At 41.7% G+C, this 20,970-nt stretch overlaps 1 protein-coding gene across 1 annotated transcript in view; it reads right to left on the reverse strand.

The window, feature by feature from the left end:
• Positions 1–20,970, reverse strand: part of XPR1 (xenotropic and polytropic retrovirus receptor 1) — a 109,785-nt gene that overhangs the window by 22,732 nt on the left and 66,083 nt on the right. The window contains exons 3-9 of the mRNA XM_058029981.1: positions 16,877–16,978; positions 10,125–10,348; positions 5,897–6,046; positions 4,993–5,076; positions 4,431–4,512; positions 1,383–1,570; positions 914–1,093 (exon numbers count right to left, since the gene is read on the reverse strand). Coding sequence (XP_057885964.1) covers positions 914–1,093; positions 1,383–1,570; positions 4,431–4,512; positions 4,993–5,076; positions 5,897–6,046; positions 10,125–10,348; positions 16,877–16,978 — 1,010 coding nt within the window. The remainder of the gene's footprint in view (positions 1–913; positions 1,094–1,382; positions 1,571–4,430; positions 4,513–4,992; positions 5,077–5,896; positions 6,047–10,124; positions 10,349–16,876; positions 16,979–20,970) is intronic.

The raw sequence follows: 20,970 nt of genomic DNA on the forward strand, positions 1-20,970 counted from the left end.
CAAATAACAGAGGTGAGCTCAGAGAGGTTAATTCACTGTGTGTATACCTGCACACACCTCCTCAAAGCATGATGCTGTGTCTCATCTTTGCTGTGTTCCAGATAAAGTTAATTGTTTTAATTGGCATTGAAATGATTCTTTGAAAAAAACCAGCCAGCCAAACCCTCTTCTGCCCAAAGCTCTCAGAGCAGTGCTAGCAAGAAGAAGGTGTCAGGGGAACCAGCTTGATTAAAGCCAATTTTAAAGGGTGCACAGGGTGGGGAAGAGCATGTGAAACAGCCATTTGGGAAGAAATTCATGAGTCACCCAGCAAGGCTGAAAACTGTTCTTGTAGAGCTCCCACCTATAACTGGAACACTGAAGGAGCAAACATATTGACATTGAATTTACCAGACTTATCTTACAGGAAAATAAAGAGCTCAGTCTCAAACAAAGAGTTTGTTTAAGAGCACAAACAGAAAAAAACCCCACCCATGAACACAATTTTATAGGCAGTAACTCTTCCAAAGGTTCTCTCTCCATCAGTGAACCCTCTCAACGTTGGCACTACCCCAGTTTGGGCTAAGGAGCATCCATGCAGCCTTGCCTTAGAGCACTGGACCTCTAATCCATCTGTTTCACTAGGTTAAGGAATAAACAAGCAAGACATCCAAGGGTTTCCATACATGGAAAAGTTTGTAAACAGCTCTCTATAGGAAGGTTAACAAGTCAACTGGTACAGGAAGCAGAATATGCTTCTGCAAAACCATCCTCAAAAATGATCAAGTCTGCTCTATAAATCACAGTGGCATAAGCACCCCCCAGCATCCCTCTTTTCCTGAGGGTTAGTGACACTTGTTTACACTTCTCAGCTACTGCTCAGCCACAGCATTTAAACAAACAATTACTTCTTTCAACCAGCTTTGACACTTACCAATAGTTTGAGCAGCCAAAAACGGGACTTGTAATATAAGGTTTTGGTAGGGTTGATGAGGAAAAGCAACATGAAGCCATACAGGATGAGTGGGTTCACCTGCATGGGGATGTAGGTGAATTGACGATATATACATGCCAGCAGGCTCAGGCACCACAAAACACCCAGGAAACCAGCAATCTGCAGGGAAAAAACAAACAAACAGATACCTAATGAAAACACAGCCCCAAAACCAGCAATCTGCAGGAAAAAAAAAACCCCAACAAACACCTAATGAAAACACAGCCCTGAAACCTGCAATGTGTTCTCATTAGAAGAAAAGGGAGAGCAGTGCTCAATCCTGTAATCTAATCAGACTTCAGCAACTTCCTCTTCTAATTGTATTAGGAGTCCTTGCCAGGAAATGGTGCAGGATTTATCCTGCTGATCCTCAGCATGGCTCAGCCACTCTAAAACCCCTCCTGTTCACCTCAAAGAGATGTTGATGGGACAAGTTGCTGCGGGGGTTGAGCTCGAAGATGAGGACGTGGTTGACTCCAGCCTGTCTCCAGCCATAGGTGTTGATACCCAGGAGAAAGAGGAATTCTATCAGGAGAAAGCCACCTCGATAGATTCTCACCAGTGGCCACACATTTGGTCCATCTATAAAAGCCACACCTGGCAAAGACAAAGAAGAAAAAGGATTTTAGGGATAGCAGAGGTCGTGTCACAAAGCAAGGTTTTATCCTGGATCTCAGATGTGTGGCTGAGAAAACAGGGTACATGTGTACCCAACTGCATGCTCCAGCAAGTGGAGGAATTTTGCCTAGCCTGTCAGAGGATTTAGGAGCATTCTGGGGAAAATTCCCTTTCCAGCTGCTGTAATCGAGTCATTAGCAGAGTCCCTGCCTCACACTGCAGGCACAAGGGACAGCACCAGTATAAATCTGACTAGAGACACTTAAATATTCTGCTTTAATAGAGATGAAATCCCAACAGGCAGATACACAAACACTTCAGCTCCCCACAAAACCAAGAGGAACCATTTACAGCATTTAAAACAATGCTAAACCCTCCTAATCACCGGTCTCAGTACAATGGTAATGCAATACATATTCATGGCCAGCATTACAACACCCAGCCCCACCCAAAGAGAAATCCCAGCACAAGGCAGCAGTGCTGGAAAGCCTGTTGCTTCCTTTGTTCAGTTTTCAGGGGTTTGGAAACAAATGTGCTTCGTTTCAAACCATGAACAGCCTTATACAGCAGCAGTTTTCTCCAGCTTAAACCTTTTTGCAAAGGACTGGTCACTAGGCACAGGTTTGATGAGAAAAGCATAAATAAAATAAAGTTATTCAATCCTCAGTTTTAGTTTCACTGAGAGTTTCTCACCCACGTGCTTTCTAAGAGGAGTAAAAGAAAAAACCTGCACTTTACAGAACTAAGGCTGAGAATTTATTCCCACAGATCTGCCTGAATTATAGTCCCAAATTTTTCAAACTGTTTTCTCAGAGAAAGCAAATCTATAGAGAATTTCATGCATCTACACTTTATACTACATAACTTACAGAGAAAAAGCTGTGCAAGAAAAAATTACTCCAGAACTGCTGCTTTAAATGTAAAACTTTATACTCTTGGATTCAGGCAAAACAGAGTCAACTTTTGGACAGAACTTACACACCCCTCCCCCCAAAAAAAGCTGAAAGAAATGACGTCTTAAATGTGAAATTAAGTCTTAAATGTGGAATTGCAAAGAAAGATTTTCAAATTTTTACCTGAAAACCAAAGGAAATTACAAAGCGGGTAAGGTTGGAAGGAACCACAATGGGTCATCTGGTCAAAACTCCAAACAGGGCAGAGTAGCCTCAAAATTATTGACTAAGAAGTGAAAATATCCCTGGAGATAAATCTAATGGCAGCCTAATTCTCAAACAAGAGCAGCACCACTGTAAGGGTTTGAGATTTTGCATGAAACCTTTCGGGTTTCCGGTAAATAAAACAAAAGCACATTTCTGTGAGATTCCAACCTCCCTTACGTGCTAGCTTGGCACTTAGGGAAGCCCATACAGAAACAGTGAAGCCCCAGAATTTGTCCTCTTTAGGGTGCCACCCTTGTGGGATCCATTTGTAACTTTGCAGCCTTTAACAGACCCCAAGTGGTGATGGACTCATCTCTGTAAAATGCTGCTGCAGTTTTCAAATCAGGCACTGGGTTACTGGCAGAAGCCATGTTCTGATGCTGCTTCACAAATTCTCCTCAGAGAACACTAAAATCCTATCTTAGCTGATCAAATCACACAAACAATTTGGCAAAAGCAGCTGAGAGGTTAGCCAACTATGGGCCAATTAAAAACACCCACTCTGCACTTGGAATCCAGGTTTTTGCCCAATATCTGCAGTAATGCTCAGCTATCAGATCATGCCTGCTGATACAACACACCTATTACCCACACTGGGTTAGTAACACCTGCTCTGGAGATATAATCATTTTTATATAATCATTTTTATGAATTCCTTCTCACAGCTGCCTCACTTTTTCATTCTTAGCACCAAGAGGGAGAACAAACACAACTGGCTTCAATCATTTTGCATCTCACAAGGAGATCAAATGTTTAAGCAACAGAAATTATGAATAAAGAACAGTTTCTACACATTAAACAGTGCCTTCATGCAGATGGGTCAACTTCATTCCTCTACCATGGGAAGACCAAAAAGGAAACACTGCAAACAGCTCCTCAAACAGAGGCATTTTATCCCAAGAGATGGCTGGATCCAATTACAGAAACATCCGATTAAAAATTCTTTTAAGTCATAAAAACACAGACATGGGCTTTCCCTAATGCAAGAGCTGGTAAGTTGATTTGTTAAGCCTTTTCCTTTGTACTGCTTAAGCAAGTTACAACACTCCAGAAATCACACACACAATTAGTAAAGCTGCTTGTGATTAAGCTCTGTGTCTGGATCTGCAGTACTACTCTAATCAGGGGCCAAATTCAGAAGGCATAAAGCAGAATAAAGCCAGGGCCTGAGAGATGCACCCATTAAGTGTAGCTTTTAAACAATCTTGCCAACTACTGCCAATAAGAAAAAGTCAATTAATTCCATTAGCAGACTCCAGGCATTGAAATTCTAGGAATTTCCACATGAGTGCCTGATTTCCATCCCGAGCGGCATCTGGTCACATGGCTCTGTGTCTGGTGGTCTTTTCTTTAGGGAGTCAACACCATGCAAACCTCAGGATCTACAAGCACCTGTCTCAAAGTTGGCACAGGCTGTGTATTCTCAGAATGATAACAAAAATCTGCTTTTACACATAGATGTTGCACCCTCAGAATATCCTTCCAAAAATAAGGAGGAAACCAGAAGAAAAGGATTTTTGTGTTCAACACTGACACATACAACATGAGAAAAACCACAACCTACTGCTGAGCAGTTCACACCAATGTGATATGGCTCTGATTTAACCCAGCACATCCAGGTCCAGGTGCTCCCTAAGTGAGGAGAATCCACCCAAACCCAGGCATGGCAGGACACCTACCTGAAAGTATGACAGTGACGTTCAGTGCAATGAACAACCCACAGAACAATCCAACCCTGAATGTAGTCCAGGCTGGCACAGGCTGTGAACAAAGCCACAGCAGAATTAAGGTGAGGTAAACAGGTTATCAGCACAGTCAGATTAGTTTGCAGAGACAACTTAAAATCACAAACACAAGCTCCTGACCCCAGATTGCACTCTTGCTTTTGAAGTGAGGTTTTTTTTAAACTGTAAATGCTGTGTAATATTCTTGCCATGTTGAAACAGAGCTTGGGAGTCTCAGTGGCCCTTGAAAAATATTCCAGACCACACAAACACTAAGCATATGCTTTTATTAGTACAAATTTCCTTTTAGCATTTATCTCCTCCCTTCATTACCTTGTCTGCATGCATCAGGAGCAGTAACCTATTTCCAAACCTTCCGGAACTAAAGCAGATTATCTGGCCCTGCCCCATGCACGCTCACATCAATTATTTCCACTGTTTCCTTCAGATGTTGAATCTGATTTGGCACCTTGACAAGTTGGAGGAGCAGCTTTGCTCCACAACCCCCATGTCTCACCTGAGCTGCTCCTAAGGGTGGAACACGCAGACGTTTCATTGCCTTCTGTCTGTCTCCATCTTCCAACTCGTTGGTCACCAGTTCCTGAGGAGACAAAGACACACACCACTGAAGGTCACCTGGATGATGAGCATGTGGTCAAACCAAACCTAAAGTTTGGTTTCCATGTTAGAGGTGAGCCCTGGCCCAGTATTCTTTTAATACAAAGATGTGAAAAGCTCAGCACGGTGAACCAAGTTCCTCCATGGCAGAAATTTAAGCTGCACTAGGCTTTGCTAAGGGAGAAGTTCTCAGCTGAAGAGAACATACCCATACTGATGTAAGCAGTGCCAGAAGTCAGTGGTATCACCCTGATTTTTTGAGATTTTCTAAGCCTTTTGATATTTACATTCTTCTAACGAACTTTCTCACACACTTTATGTAAATAACTTATTGTTTTGCAGTCTTTTATGGAGGAGGGGAAATTTGATGGACTGTTGGTTTGTCCAGTCATTGGAGAGGTGGCACTTTCACCTCCAATCCACTGTCACTTTTGGAAATATATAAATGTTGGAGTCAGAATTTAAAAAGTCTCTTTTAACCTGAAAGATCAGCATGTCCATGTTGTGTTATTTTGTGTCCTATAGTGACACAGTGACATTTCAAAATCAATTATTACCCATCTTGGTGGTAAATACAAGTTATAGAGAGGGCAAAACACTATGGGAATTACAGTGTCATAGAACAGTTTGGGTTGGAAGGGACCTAAAGATCTTGTTCCAACCCTCTGCCATGGGTGCTTTCCACTAGAACAGGTTTGCTCAGAGCTCCATCCAGCCCGTGCTTGAACACTTCCAGAAACCAGCAGTGCCCAAACCCCCATTTTTGGGGGGATTTTTGGCAGTTCCCAGGCCAGCCTCCTCACCTCTGTTTCGGAGATAAGCTGGTTGATCTTCTTGCAGATGTAGAAGGGAGCCACCTCCACCTCGGCCACCCTCCACTCCGCCCCCCGTGTCGTCTCCAGGTTCTTGTCATGCTTCTTCAGGATCTTGCGGAAGCCGGTGAAGTTCAGGTTCTGCAGGCAAAGGAAAGAACACACTGGCTTTTAAACCACAGCCATCTCTTACACCCCAGCCATCTTTTAAACCCCAGCCATCTCTTCAACCCCAGCCCATCTCCCAAGAAAGAGAAATGGTTCTCTCCCCAGTGCTAGCGACAAAGGAATTGTTAATAAGAATCAAAATGAGAATCAATCGTTAATGGGAATCAAAATTATTGCATTCCTTGTCAGGAAGTTTCTGAGTTCATATTTTATTATAAGGAATATATAATCCTAACAAATAAAATAAAAAATGTGGCATAAAAAGAAAGCTACCTAAAGCTTTTTATTTCCTGAAAAGCCAAATCACTTCCTCCTTTATGCAAGAAGTGACCTGATGCTACCCTGAAGACAAATAACCCTTAAGGGGTTTTCTCTCCTGAAAAAACTGAGCTACTGATTTCTTTAAACTTGACACTGGTTTCAAATAAAGTCCTCCAGGTAAATTCATTATAGAAGGGAAATCTTTGTATGAAAGTTGTCAGTGCTGCAGATTAAATCCAGACAAGTGCATCCCCACAGCAGCATGTTTTTTCACAGAGTATGTTGCACAATGACTGCAAAACCAGCTTAGGCTTGCAGATGTGGGAGATGTAATTCTCTAGTCTGTAGAGACAAGCACACAAGGCTTAAAACAAGAAGCAACTGTTGATTTCCAAGTTACAGATGATCCCTGATTCAACACCCATGCACAGCACCTAGGACAGGCAGAGCTCATCACACAGCAGCAATTGCTGTGGCACAATGTATTTGCAATCCTGCATTTCATTGTGCAGGAAGTGCTGCCTAAAAAACTCAATATTTCATTCAAACAACAGCAGAAGCACAGAGAGACTGTGGCAAGACTCACTTCTGAAAAAAAGCTTAGGGAGCAGCTTGGAAAGAAAACCAGAGAAAACAGCAAAATCTAATACCCAGGGGAGAGGCACCAACTACTCAGTGAAATTATTTCCAATGTAATTATGCTTAGAGTGATTTAATGCCAGACCCTCCCATCTAGGTGGGAAATGAGGCTGTGGAGACAGGAGCAGGAAGCCAAAGCAATAATGACCTGCCTCATTGCAGACAAGAGACTTTAATTATTTTCTATTGGAAAAGCCAGCATTCCACCCCAAGGAGAGCAGAAATTTCACATGAAAAACTGCAACAAAAGGATGATTTTGGTCAGGGCCTGAAATAACATCCCTTCATCTGCCATGGGTACAATCCCAGCCTAAATCTGGTTGGAATAGGTTTATACCAGACACCCTAAAACCTCTCCAGGGGCCTTTCATCCTCTGGCTGCAAAAATTCTGCAACCTCAAAGTGCATAATAAGAGCACTGCTGGTCACAGTGATGCTTCTGACAAGGAACACACAGTGATGGGACTGTGGAACAGAGCAAACATCATTTCTGCAGTCTGATATTTTGCTATTCCTGCTGCTTTTATTCGGCAAGGGGCCTTCTCCAAGCCTGACCTCCATTTCTGCTGCATTTTGTGGAGAAAAAAGCCAAAAAAACAATCCCAAACAAACAAACAAAAAATAAAACCAACCAAAACCTCTCCACAAATAACAAACAGTGCAACTTAGGCACTAATATAATGCAACATCAAGTAGAATCAAGCAGGAGACTCAAATATCTTTGCTCATATATATTAGGAAATGCACCAGCAAGGTAATTTAATAAAACTGGTTCAGCCTTAATTATTCACTCAATAAATGCACTATATTATATACAGAATAAGTAACTAAATCTTATATGCTTAATTTGTCAGCATTTGTTTGTCCTAAAACACAGCATTTCAAATAGATAGATTTTTTTATGTACATACACACTCTAGAAGAATACATTGTTGGTAAGTATAAATTAATTTTATCAGAAGTTTAATCATTTAAACATGCAAGAGCTGCCCTGGAGACTGCATATAGCTGCATTTGACAGTTGGTTTGTGCACCTCAGGAATGAATGCATTTGCTCACCCCTAAGAGACTGAGGAATTTGCTTCAGGTGGATTTTCCTTCCTCTGTAACTCAAATCAAGGCATCAGCACTTCATCAAAGCCAGTTTGATATTTATAATGCTGCTGTTGATTTCATTTTTTATTTCCTACATGAAGGGCTCAGGTACATTATCCTCCCACCAGGTTATTGTTTTTTCTTCTCTCCAAAACTGCAAGAGCTTGAATATTCCTCATTGTTTTACTCTAAGCTCAAGAGTGATTAACAACAGTTACTCTGGGATTTAGTTTTATGTCTGTTTTTGGGTTTGTATTCCTTGTCCTCAACTTCAATACCAATTTGGGGAATTTTTCTTATTCTCTCTCTGGAGTTATGTTGTAGAAAGCAGCTCTGCTGCCTCTGCAAAATGTGAAAAACCAGATGGGGTTTAGATCAATATTTAGTAGACTTACAGTGGGTCTGGACTCATGGTACCAAAAAGCAAAATTATCAGTGTGCAACCTGCCTTTCTACACTGAGGAATAGAAAGAAAGGATTTCCCAAGGGAATGATCAATGTTAGCCCCTATTTAAATTCTTCATCAAGCCTCAGAATTGATTTTTTTGTAATTAAAAGTATAGCTGTCTTCTGTTAAAAGAGAAAATAAATGTAAGGGAAGAAATCACAGCAGGTGATGCTGCTTCACTCCATTCCTAAGAAGATACAGATACTCCACCTTTCCCAGGAATTTGAACTAGGAACTACCACCAATAGTTAAAACACTTTATTAAGAAACTCAGAGTTTCCAGACACATGCTCAAAGATAACATCACTGTAGGAGAGGTACAAATAATCAGAATTTTGGAAGAATAAGTTCTGTCCATACAGCAGAGTGGTATTCAATTCATTGTGACTGAATTTTGTTTAGTAAAATTCTGCAGTAAAGATCTGTCAAAGATCTAAATAAACATGTAGTCGATTTAAGCTCCAACATTCTTATTTAACAAGCTAGAGCCCTCACAGTAAAACATTTAAAAGCATTTCAGAGCATTTAACTCCAGAAGAAGTAGCCCAGCCAAAAATATATTAACAGTTTCAGATTTTTATTTCAAGATTTTTGGAACAAGATCAGCATCTGTAATCAAGCCAAAAACTCAAGTACAACTAAAGATTGGTTTGTTTTCATACCTCAAGGCAAATGAGCCTGTATCCTACAGAAATCAAAATATATATCTTTTTAAATTGATGTTTTAGCAAGAAATTCTGATACAGCAAGGTCACAGACACTACCATGGTAACGCCAAGAGAAAACAGAACATTGGGATTTCAAGTTTCAGGATAAATATAAGATAAAAGATCTTCTTCCCCAGCCTGCCCTGCCTAGAACAACACACTACAGAAGGAAGAGGTCCTGGCTGGACAAAGGTGCTGGGGTCAGCCAGCCCAGAAAAGGAAGAAAGAAAAGTCATTCAGCAGGTTAGCTCAGCCTTTCTAGCTCAGTTAAAAGCAGCCAGGTGTACACTGCTACCTCCCTTTTCTTTAGAAGTGTTTAGGGCCCCCCAAAAAAGGAAGAAATAAATGAAAAACAGAGTGAGGCAAGTCAAGGTGATGCCTTGTGCAGGCTGAGCTAGAACAGAGGCTGGACAGAGCTAAAGAATAAAGTAGGGATTTATTAAAAGGCCTCAATGGATCCACCTTGGGCAGCACAAGAGCCCAGCAAGAGCTACAACCAAGATGAACCCAAAATGGTCACAAAATGGACAAGTGGTCATGGGGTCTCTCACTTTTATAAGTTCTGGTCCAGTTAACTCCATTGGAGCTAGTTGTCCAGTTATAGTTTTAAGTTATGAAGTCCCAGCCTTCCTGCTCTTCTCTCTTCAGCCCACATTGTTTGTGCTCTTGGGCCTGAGATTTGGATCATTTGTCCTTGGTCCCCAGCTAGAGCAGGAATTGTTTTATCTCCCTGCTCTGTGCACAGAGCTCACCATCCCCTCATATGAAGCCCAGACCCACACTCTAAAGCAGCACAGAATGTGAAAACCACAAAAGCTCAAACGGGAGGCACCAAAGCACACACAAAGCACGGAGCCGTTTACGCGCAGGGCCCTGCGGACGCGCCGCCCTCGGCGGGTACCTGATAGTTCTGCAGCAGGATGAGGCTGAGGTAGAGCTCGCTGAAGGCCAATTTCAGGTCTCGGATGTTCCTGTGCTGGACCCGCTCCTCGTGGGACAGGTGGAAGACGGGTTTGCGGCGCCGCGGCAGCGTGGAGGCCCCGCTGGCCTCCTTCTGCGCCTCCAGGGTGGATTGCAGCTCGGTGCGGAGCGTGGTGAACCTGCGCTGCGCTTCCGCAAGCTTCTCTGTGGGCAGCCAGAGGGAAACGTCACCTGTCATTGCCCAGCCAGCCCCAAAAACACCCCAAAAATCAAAACCACCCCAAAAATCCAGTGACAGGGCTGTGGGTGAAACGCGGCCTTCCCCCATCGCGTGGTAACTCAAGCGCTCTGTGTATTTCTCGTGTCACAGGATGGAATCACAGACTACCTTGAGTTAAAGATCATCCATCTCATTCCAACGCCCTGCCATCAGCAGAGACACCTCCTACACATTCTTTGTCCCACCTGGCCTTGAACACCTCCAGGGATTGGGCAGCCACAGCTTCTCTAGGCAGGGTCTCAGCACCCTCACAGGGAAGAATTTCTTCTTAATGTCTAATTCAAACCTGCCCTCTGTCCCCGCTCTGTGTATTTCTCTTGCCACAGGATGGAATCACAGACTGCTTGGGTTAAAGATCATCTCATTCCAACCCCCTGCCATTGGCAGGGACACCTCCCACATGTTCCTTGTCCAACCTGGCCTTGAACACCTCCAGGGATCGGGCAGCCACAGCTTCTCTGGGCAAACCCATGCCAGGGTCTCACCACCTTCACAGGGAAGAATTTCTTCTTAACACTTAATTCAAACTTGCCCTCTGTCATTGTTAAGCCATTCTCCCCTGTCCTGGCACTCCAAGCCCTTGTCACAAGTCCTTTTCCAGCTCTTTTGGACCCTTTAGGCACAGGAAGGGGCTGTAAGGGACCTCTGGAACCTTCTCTTCTCCAGCTGAACATCCCCAGCACTCCCAGCCTGTCTGAGTAGAGGTGCTCCAGTCCTCTGGACCCACTCTAATGGGTGTTTGTCTTTCTTGGGTCCATGTCCTTCCTGTGCTGTGAGCCCCAGACCCGGATGCAGAACTCCAGATGTGGGTCTCACAGGGACAGAGAAAAAGAGGAAGCTTTCCTCATTAAACCTATGTAAAACACACAAATTCTCCAGAAAAAAAAAATAAATTGATAGGGTCAAAATCAAGGGGCTGTCCCTTCAGCACAGACTAAAGCAGCATTAGCCAGGAACTGAGACCTCTCAGCTTCCATCCCAGCTTTGACTTCTAGAGGATCTCAGTCCAGCACCACACAAATACCTGTTAGGGATGGAAGAGGTACCTGGGGACTGCAAACCAGCACAAGGACAGTGGGGCAGGCTTCCCCACACTGCCTGGACCCTAAATTAATGCTGCTTCATTTAGGGTCTCATCCAAATACCAAAGCACTGACCACACATCTACTCTGAGCACAACAGTAAAGCTGCTCCTCTTTCCCACATAAATCAAGTGCAGCAGGAGCATTAGAGAAAAATCCTGTTAGACAATATTATGAAACATGACAGTGAGTAAGCAAAGCGTTTTTCAGATCTGTGCACCCACTACTGACTTGGTGTTTACTATCTTTTCATGTGACAGTAGGGAAATCAAAGAAGACAAACCCCACACTTCAAATGTGACACTGAATTTTGTTGCTCAGAGAGCAGCACGGCCCCTGTGCCAAGCTCCCAGCGACAGACAAACACAGCTCAGCTTTGATCAGGAGTTACAACACTGCTGGCTGCTCTACATGATCCACTGCAATAATTTATCCCTCTTTTCCTCACTTTAGAAGCATTGCCTTGTTATTTACTGATTAAAGAGGCCATCAGCCTGCACTTAAATGTCATTTTTATGTGTTTTCAGAATGAGTCTCTCTTCCTCACACCTCAAGTATGAAGAAGGTGTTCCTTTCAACATGCTGCTTTATGTACTCTCAGAAAACAATATTTTTGGCTAAATAACAACCTTTTAAAGCTAAAACCAGCATGGTTAAGACCATTATCATTCTCTTTGTTCTGTACAACTGGTTCCTTCCAGGCTTTTTTTCCCCTGCAGAGCTTCAGTCACAGCTTTGGCATCTCTGTAGATAAGCAGGGTCACAGAGCATGGGGTGTTGGTGTTGGCCAGGAAGATGCTGACCAGGTTCACAGTGCTGGAGCCACCTCTACCCAGCAGGACACCCAGCACTGCACTGGAAACCACAGAGCCACAAGGTCCCTCTACCATACAAAGCTCTGCCCCAACAGCCTCCTGGATGTCAATATAGTTCTCTTCATTAGTATCTTACATAACTCCATGACAATTCTCAATTGCTCCCCACTCAGATTTACTCTGATTTACTCTTCCTTTTCCTTTGTCTAACTCAATTCTGCTTAATTTTAAGAGCAAAACTACTCTGTAAATAATTATATATTTGTGCATAAGGTATTTGCCAGAAGGAGAAGGCAAATACCTTATGCACAAATATATAATGCCTTTCCTAACAGAAAATGGGGATCAACATAGGAAATCAAGTACAGAGCAGCCTGAACCTATAAACATCTTACTTATGAACTTTATTAAAGGAAGAAGATTTAAAAAGCAGGAAAGGGCAACTCCTCTCTGCCAACTTCCACAGAAACAGAGGCAATGAGAATCGCCACAGTGAGAATTGTCTGCCCACAGCCTACAACCACATAATATTTACCACAACAAGATCAGACTGCCAAAACAATAATCCCTCCCCACTTTGGGAACTCCCTGGGGAAGAAGGAACAGATATCTGTTCAAATCAAAAGCCTTCATATCGATAAAGCTCAGAAGTTCACTCTCTATATTGAAAACATTTATTAAACCATCTGTGATACACTGAAATTTCCTTTAAATCAAATCAGTAGATATGGAAGAGTTTAAATTAATATTTTCAATTGACAGCACTGTTCCATTGTCCCTATGTCCAAAAAAATCCCAACATCTATCAGTCTAATAACACAATGCTTAAAGAAAATATGATGCCTTGAAATATTTATGTTTCATATTTATGACTGCAGCTATCCATAAAAAATGCCCCTCCTGAGAAGCAGCCATCCTGTCACCACCTTCTCTCTCCTGCACTGATTCTAGTTATCCCATCCACAAATCATTTCTTCTTAATAAAGTATGATTTTTTTACCATTGAGACTCAATGTAGAAGCAAAACAAAACAAAACAAAACAAAACAAAGTGTGTTGCTGTTCTGAAAAGCGCCTAGGGAATTGACCAGGGAAAGAGCAAAGCAGAATAGAAATAATTTCTCAGTTTGCAGTGTACTCCAAAATCATTGAAGTGTCATATACCCCTGCTACTAATTTAGCACTGTCTATCACTAATTTAACATTCTGAAAAGTGATTTTAAAAAATGTCACATAAGAGAGCTAAAAAAAAAGCTTAGAAACTGGAACCACTCTTGTGTTGCAGCATTTTGCATGACCTGATGCCCACAGAGCCCTCAGCTCAAGTGTAATTTCATGGCCAAGACTAACAAGAAATCCAAACCCAATAGTGGCAGACTTCAACAAAAGTGCTTGCCATAAATCAGCAGCTTGGCCCAAAAAATGCTGCTAAAATCCTGACTGAAAGAGCCTCAAGTGTTATCACCTCAACTACGCAGCTCCAAGCTGGTTTTTTACTTCATTTTCCAAGTTTAAATCAAAGTTCACACATGAGGATGATGGAAAAAAGACTGTAGCACCAAGGAACCAGGAAAATTTCCCCCCAGATTCCAATTTACATGGGCATGGGTGTGATCAAAGGCTGTTCCACCAGACAGGAGGGGATCAACAGCCTGAACCTCCTGCCAGCCACACATTTTAGTTTTAGCATTCCTCCCCTTCCCAACTAGTACATTTTATGTTCAATATTTTCCTTCCCAATTTAAAGCCAGGGTTTCCTACAAATAACAATTCCTAAATTAACCACAGAAATGTTGCTGGCTACTGTTCAGCCAAGTCCTGATGATGGAGATTTAAAATATAACGAACCTGTCATCTAGAAAATCCCAAACACAAACCAAAACTTTAGCACTTGAAGAGTGTTTTGGTTTAGGGGAAATTTGGGAGAGAACTACTGAAGGGGTTTATCAAAAGTAGATTTAATCAGGTTTTTTTCTTAATTGGTTCAGAAAAATACTTATTTGGAGAAAAGTGGGGAAAATTGTTTATTTTATAGGTGAAGTATTTACCAGTCTAATAAAAATAATAATATTAAACAAGAAAAGCTCTTGTTGTTCTAAAAGAGATTATAAACTTAAAAGTCTTTTTTTGTGGGTTGTAGCTTGGCTTATTTAGTCTTTTACCAGTCTCTTCAGTGCTGGAAATGTGGCTCAGGCCAGCTTTGTAACTTTTGTAACCTGTTGTGTAGGGTTTTATATGGTTGTTTTCTACTTTTGTTTTATTTCTATTAGTAAAATAATTCTAATAAATTAGAACTATTAGTAAAAAGAGGCTAGGCAGCATTTACTAGGCATTCCTCTGCTGGGACCATCTGAAAATTTTACTGCAATTCTTCTGTCTTTCAGTTGGGGATGGATCTTCTTGAGTGCAGTCAAAAAAATTGCAAATTTTTAATCAAATCTGATTTAGTTAATGCCAGTTTTCCTTTCCACTGGGATGATGGGCTGGGGAATTAAGGGAATGTTTGAGGGGAGCACACAAGGAGGGGCAAGGAAAGACTTTTGCAGCAGTGTTCCATGGAGGAACTGGGGTTCAGGACCAGGCCACCCCAAGAGGATGAGGTTGTTTGTGCTGTGGGTGATGCCCACTGAGGAGCCTTCAGCCTAGGGAAAGATGATGAGGAAATGAAGCAGTGATCAACAGAAAATTTGATTTTCTTGAAAAATGAACAATATTTACTGTAGTAAAGACAGGGGTGTAATAAGCTGTGTAACAAACCTATAATAAATAGGATGTGCCAGGTCATAATCCAAGCCAACACATGCCTGGAGTTACAATAGGGTCCAACATGACAAATTTCTGACAGGATCAAGGGTAGGAAGCACTGATGGAACATTTCTTGCTGCAGCTCAATGCTAATAACCCTAATAACAGGGTTTCCATTCTATGAAAGTCACGTCGCTTCTCTGCAAATAAAAGCCTTATTTTAATCTTATAACAGGAGATTGTCAAATTACATATATTTTCTCCTGGAACTTTTTGAAATGACAGCTAGCTGGGGAAAAAAAACCAACCCTAGCCTATGTTATTAATGCCATTTTAAACAATGCTGGAATGGGTGTGTGCATGTGGGTGCACGTGTGGCAGCAGGTCCTCATTAGGGGAAATTATAATCTGTATTGTGCATCTAAATTGACAGAACTTCCTGCACAGAGTCTGGCTCCCAGTGCACAGGATCTGATATGGCTCAGAAAGGAAATTTCTGAGCATAAAACCCTCAGGTCTGGAAGAGAAGCACAAGATCTCCCAGGGAAACAACACAGAGCAGTGCTCTGAGTTAGGTACGTATGAACTGCAGGCAGAAAAATGCCTATAAAGTCTAAAACCCAGCTGACCTAATGAAAAATATCAATTTTACCAAAAAAGCTGCCTCTTGTCCTGACACCCAGTGTGCTGCAGGGAGCTGGGAGAGCAGGCCCAGCCAGCCCCAAGGAGATTTACTTCCCTAGATGGAAGCTGAGCAGTGGGAAGCTGCAGTGCTCAGCCACTGCATCCATCACGCTTTCAGCTCTCCTCAAGTTCACAACCCAGATCCTGGCTGGCAGTAAAACAGCCAGCAATAAAGTCAGCACCCAATGGTTATGAAAATATTTTAGCACAATTCAGCTGTGCCTTTGTTATCAGATTCAAATCAGAACTAAAAAAGGCTACCATATTGTGGTGCAAATCCTGTTTATAGCACCAAGTTAATACATCAACACATTAAGAGGAAGCCAATGCACTGATGTATCTACATTTAAATGCTTTTCTAGCTGAAACCCCATTTTAAACCTCCCCAAAAGAGGCTGAAAATCATCTGAAGTGTAATGGCAGGAGGAGCCAGAGCACACCAAGCCCTTTGTAGCAATTTTACAGGGTGAATTTCCAATTAACCCATTCTAAAGTTGTTTTCAAAACACAGGATGGGAAGGCAAATTTTGCAGAGGAAACAACAAAAAACAGCACTTGGTATATGACACCTAGAAATCCCCACTCTTAGCATCACAACATTTTTACTCAAAATACACAGCCTATGGCAATTGCTGCTGGATTTTGTACTCCAGAAAGCTGCAGAGGTTTCAGTGAGAGCTCAGTGTTTAAAAACTTGTTGGACCCATCAAGATGATCATACACAGGCAAGCCCGCAAGAGCTGCTCCTGCAGAAGCTCAGGAAACACCAGCTAGGAGGCTCAGCACACCTAAAATGTCACCAGGAGATTGTTAAGAAAATAAAAATTGAAAGACTGTGCCCTTTAGTTTGAAGAAATCTCCATAAAGTTCAGCAGGATACCTTGAAAGTTCAAAGAAATGAAATCACCTGCCATTCACTCTCCCTCCAGGCAGGGTTAGCCAGGTTAATAGCAGGGTTGAGCTCCAGATCTGTGATTAAACCAGAGCAGTTTTCCACACAAACTCACCCTCTAATTACCTGATGGTAGACCTGCCTCACCACTGTGGTTATCCTGAAAGTTTGGGACCTTCAGGCCCTTTTTCTGTTGTTGAATTTTCCACAAATACACACAAAATAAGCACCTTACCTGAATAGAAAATGTTGATTTTGGCAAGTTCTTTCTCACAGGTTTGGAAGAATTTCTCTTCAAACGTGGCAAAACATCTTTTCACCGTGTCCTCATCTGTGTCTACAAAACAAAATAGAAAAACAAAGAAGTTGGAACAGAAGGACATAGGGACAATTTTACAAGTGGAAATAGTTCTTCAGAGCAAATCCACCATCTTTGCCATGCAGAGGAAGAAGAACAACCAAGTCCAAAGGGCTGGAGGGAACACATGTTGGCTTGTCAAAGGAATTGCACCAAGACAGAGAAAGACACACTCATAACAGCACCCTGACCAAAGTTCCCATCATCTTTTTGATCCTCCAAGTGCTATTTCAGACCTCACAACTCCATTTTTGTTTAAAGACTGAAGCTGACCCTAAGTATTCACTCTAGCTTGGCAAACATTTGTGTTCAGAAGGAAAAAACCAAGTTTTTAACTGAAGCCTTCACCTGATCTTCCAGGAGGACTCACTGGCTTCAGCCGCCATTCCCACCTTCTCATCAGGCTAATCCTTCAAATACAAACAGCATCACAGCAAACTAAAATCCATACAGAAATCCACACTGAAAACTGTGTGGAAGCTTCCCTCCTGGAAAATAAAAGCTTTTCTCATAAGCAAAGTTGAAAGGAAAAGGCCTAAATTATGATTATTGTGATCAGATCCACAACTCTCCTTCACCCCACTGCTCTGGAACAGTTTTAATTTTTCTGCAAGAACTACACACAATTCCATAATTAAAGTCAAAACTTGAAATTAAAGCAGCTATTCAGTCACCTTGTTGTAATAAAAAATATAGTGCAGAATCTCAAAGACAGAATGCATTTTCTAGTAATTAAGAAATTAGTTTAATGAGTAAAAAAAAAATCAAGACAGGCTATAATTACCAATTTCAGTACTGTCAAAAACCAAATGTTCCTAATGCTGAAGCAGAGCAGACTCTTCATACCCTCCCATAGTTACAGCCCCTGAATCTTCATGCACTCTCACAGATTGCAAGGGTTAGTGTTAACACAAACAGGAAAATTAAGATTTATTATGGTCTCAACAACATTGAGAAGCAGACCATAGAACCACAGAATTGCTTCAGGTTGGATTAAGATGAGTGAATGCCATCATTGCCAAGCCCACCACTAAACCATGTCTCCAGGTGACACATCCATGTTTTTGGAACATTTCCAGGCATGCTGATTCTACCAAATTCAAACAGATGTTGAAATAAATGTTATTAAATTGAGAAGACAAATGACTACAGTGAAGTTTTATTCACTCTCACATACACATATTGGACTGTCATAACCAAGAAATCTCTTTATTTTAGCATTAATTTCTAGGTAAAACCAACCTCAAGAGAATATTTAAATACAAATATTCAACATTTAGATTTTTCTGGTTTGGCTCTGATATTAAGCACACAAATGCCAGTACCATTTTTAAGGGATGGTATGGAGAGAACAAAGAACACAACACAAAACTGCAGTGCAGGGGCAGCTTTGGATGAAGCCTGTCTTCTTCTGGAGTCTGATGATGCTTTAAAGAGTAAACAGAGAGAAAAGAACCAGTTCTGCCTGGTGTTTACAACTCCACCACCCAAGGGCTGGTAGAGAAGAATTCTCAAGGGCCCCAAAGCCTGTTCCAAACTCCAAGCTTTGGCTCCCAGGGTTATTTTCTCATCCAGTCATTATCCTTGCAGCTCTGTGGCTTCTCCTGAGGATGAGGACTCCCTCCCTGGAGCAAACAAACCCTGGGATGACAGGGCTGCAGGAGAACCACTGGAGGGTCACTGCAGCCCTGCTCCAGGGCTCTGGACCAAGGATGAGCAGTCCCACTCCACAGAGAGCTCCCACATGGATCCCTCCTCGTGGGCAGGCTGAGCACCACAGGCACAGAAGATAAAAAAATAACTTTTCTTCCTAACAGCAGAACCACAGCAGTTACAACATCCCAGCCTGGGGCCCTCCCAGTAAAGCTGATCTGAACTTGCCTCCAAGACTTCCAAATCTGTGACCTGACAGCAAAGCACAAACAGGGGAGGGGGTGAAGCAGCAGAAATTACAATTATACAATATTAAAAATGCAGAGATTTTATTCACTAGATGCCTGAAACTTTGCAAATAATAGTAATCAGGAGGTGCCAAAGCAGAGCTGACTCTTAAGGATGGACCTGAAAGGCAAATTCTCCAGCACAAAGAGTTTACCCAGGTCTAGCAGAAAATTTATCTAGAGGTGCTATCTGACATGGGGGAGACATCATTTCCTGCACTTAAAAAATAAACCATAAAGAAATAAAAGCACACAGGTTCACTGCTTTCCTCTTCCAAACCTCTTCCACCACAGCTTGCTTTTGTGTTTCAGTACATTCATAAAATAATAGTAAGACCAAGCAAGTTTTTAAACTTCTGTCACTACCAAAGGATTAAAAAAAACCAACCAAACAAAAAACCAAACAAAAAACCCCAAAAAACAAAACCAAAATCTCCTTAAGCATGTAATATACTTTTTGTCCATAAAGTCAAGCATGAATATTTCTGTGCAAACAAAACAGCACTTTCTAAAAGTTCAGTAAAGCAACATAGAGGTAAACTAACATAATCAATGCCAAACAACACTACTAGTATCTTGTTTTGTAAATTATTGACCAGTTCAAGGAATTACAAATAAGTGTGTTGAACAGTTTGACCATAATCTAAAGTTTAGAACAGGAAAATGGGCTTTGAACACAAACCAGCTCCTACTGGAAGCCCTTCCAAAACCCTTGAGATTAGGAATTCAGGTCTTTATCTCAACCTCAAAACACTGCTGACTCAGAGAAAAGCAAGTTCTACACAAACTATTCAAAATCCCTCTCCAAATGCCAAATGCTGCCTTATAAAAAAGATATTTTGCAGGCCAGGGTAGATGCCAGACTTTAAAATAAATAAGTAAATTTTAAAAATCAGGAATCTCTGTGAAGAAAAGGTTTCCCTTTGGTGCTGGTCCCACTGCAGTTCAGTCACTGAGCTGCAATAATAGACAAGTGCTGCCAAGGCTACTGCCTTTATTTATTTATTTATTCATTTATTTATTCCCCCCCAAGGCTAGGACAGGACAAGGCTGTTTTGCCATGAGAAAATGACAGTGGCAAACCCCTGGCCTTGGCTTCAGGAGCTCCATGACAACAGGGGCTGTTTCTAAAAGGCATCCAGCTCCAGCTGCCAAGGAGGGCTGGCCTAACCTTCCTTTTGTTCCTTTTCTATAGCCTTCATACCCCATTCACCCTCAGCTCCAAGCACACTGTCTGATCAATACTGCACCTTCCAGACCTCATCCTCCCATGGATTCCCTGGCCTGAATTAAATAAAAACCCACAGGAAGCCTGCAAATCTCTTACTTTTACTTGCAAAGCCCAAAGCAGCAGCAATCTAGATCTACTCCCTCGAATTTTTAGATTTGCAGACAGCTCAGATGTTGGCACACCTAAAACAGAACCTGAAGCTGAAAAAATAACATCCAAATTACATCCCTGAGTTGCCTCATGCACTCATTTCTCAGATTTCCTCTCAACTTTTCATTTAATTTCTCATTTTCTGCAGCTGTAGTCTATAAACAAATGATCAGCATTACTCACTTGCTTGCAAGAACACACCAGCAAAAGTTTTCTTTGTTACAGCAGTGCCCTTTAAAATAATCATTTTTAATAAGCCCTTTACTCTTTATCATGCTGAATTTTAAAGAACATTTAATTAAAAAAGATTAATTAGCTTCGTTGTGAGATCAGCACAGGTGTAGTTCTCTGAATCACCTTCTGTTTGCTACAAAACAGCTCTATCTGAGTAATATTATTTCAACAGTTTAGCTACAGAGGAGGCAATTTGATTTATGAGGAGGCATCTGAAATCTAGTCAGTGAAATAAAAATAAAAATCAAGCTCAACATTGGCATTAAACACATCATTTAATACTGAACAGGTGATCACAAGTTTAACATCAGTGCCACTTTGAATACACTAATTTTTATTTAATTTTTCCATATGCTGTACCCAGCACTCAACTAGGACTATAGCAACAGATCTGTGTTATGAAAAATTAACATTTT

Source organism: Melospiza georgiana, chromosome 9 (genome assembly GCF_028018845.1).
Source record: "Melospiza georgiana isolate bMelGeo1 chromosome 9, bMelGeo1.pri, whole genome shotgun sequence".
In the NCBI taxonomy this organism is placed as follows: domain Eukaryota; kingdom Metazoa; phylum Chordata; class Aves; order Passeriformes; family Passerellidae; genus Melospiza; species Melospiza georgiana.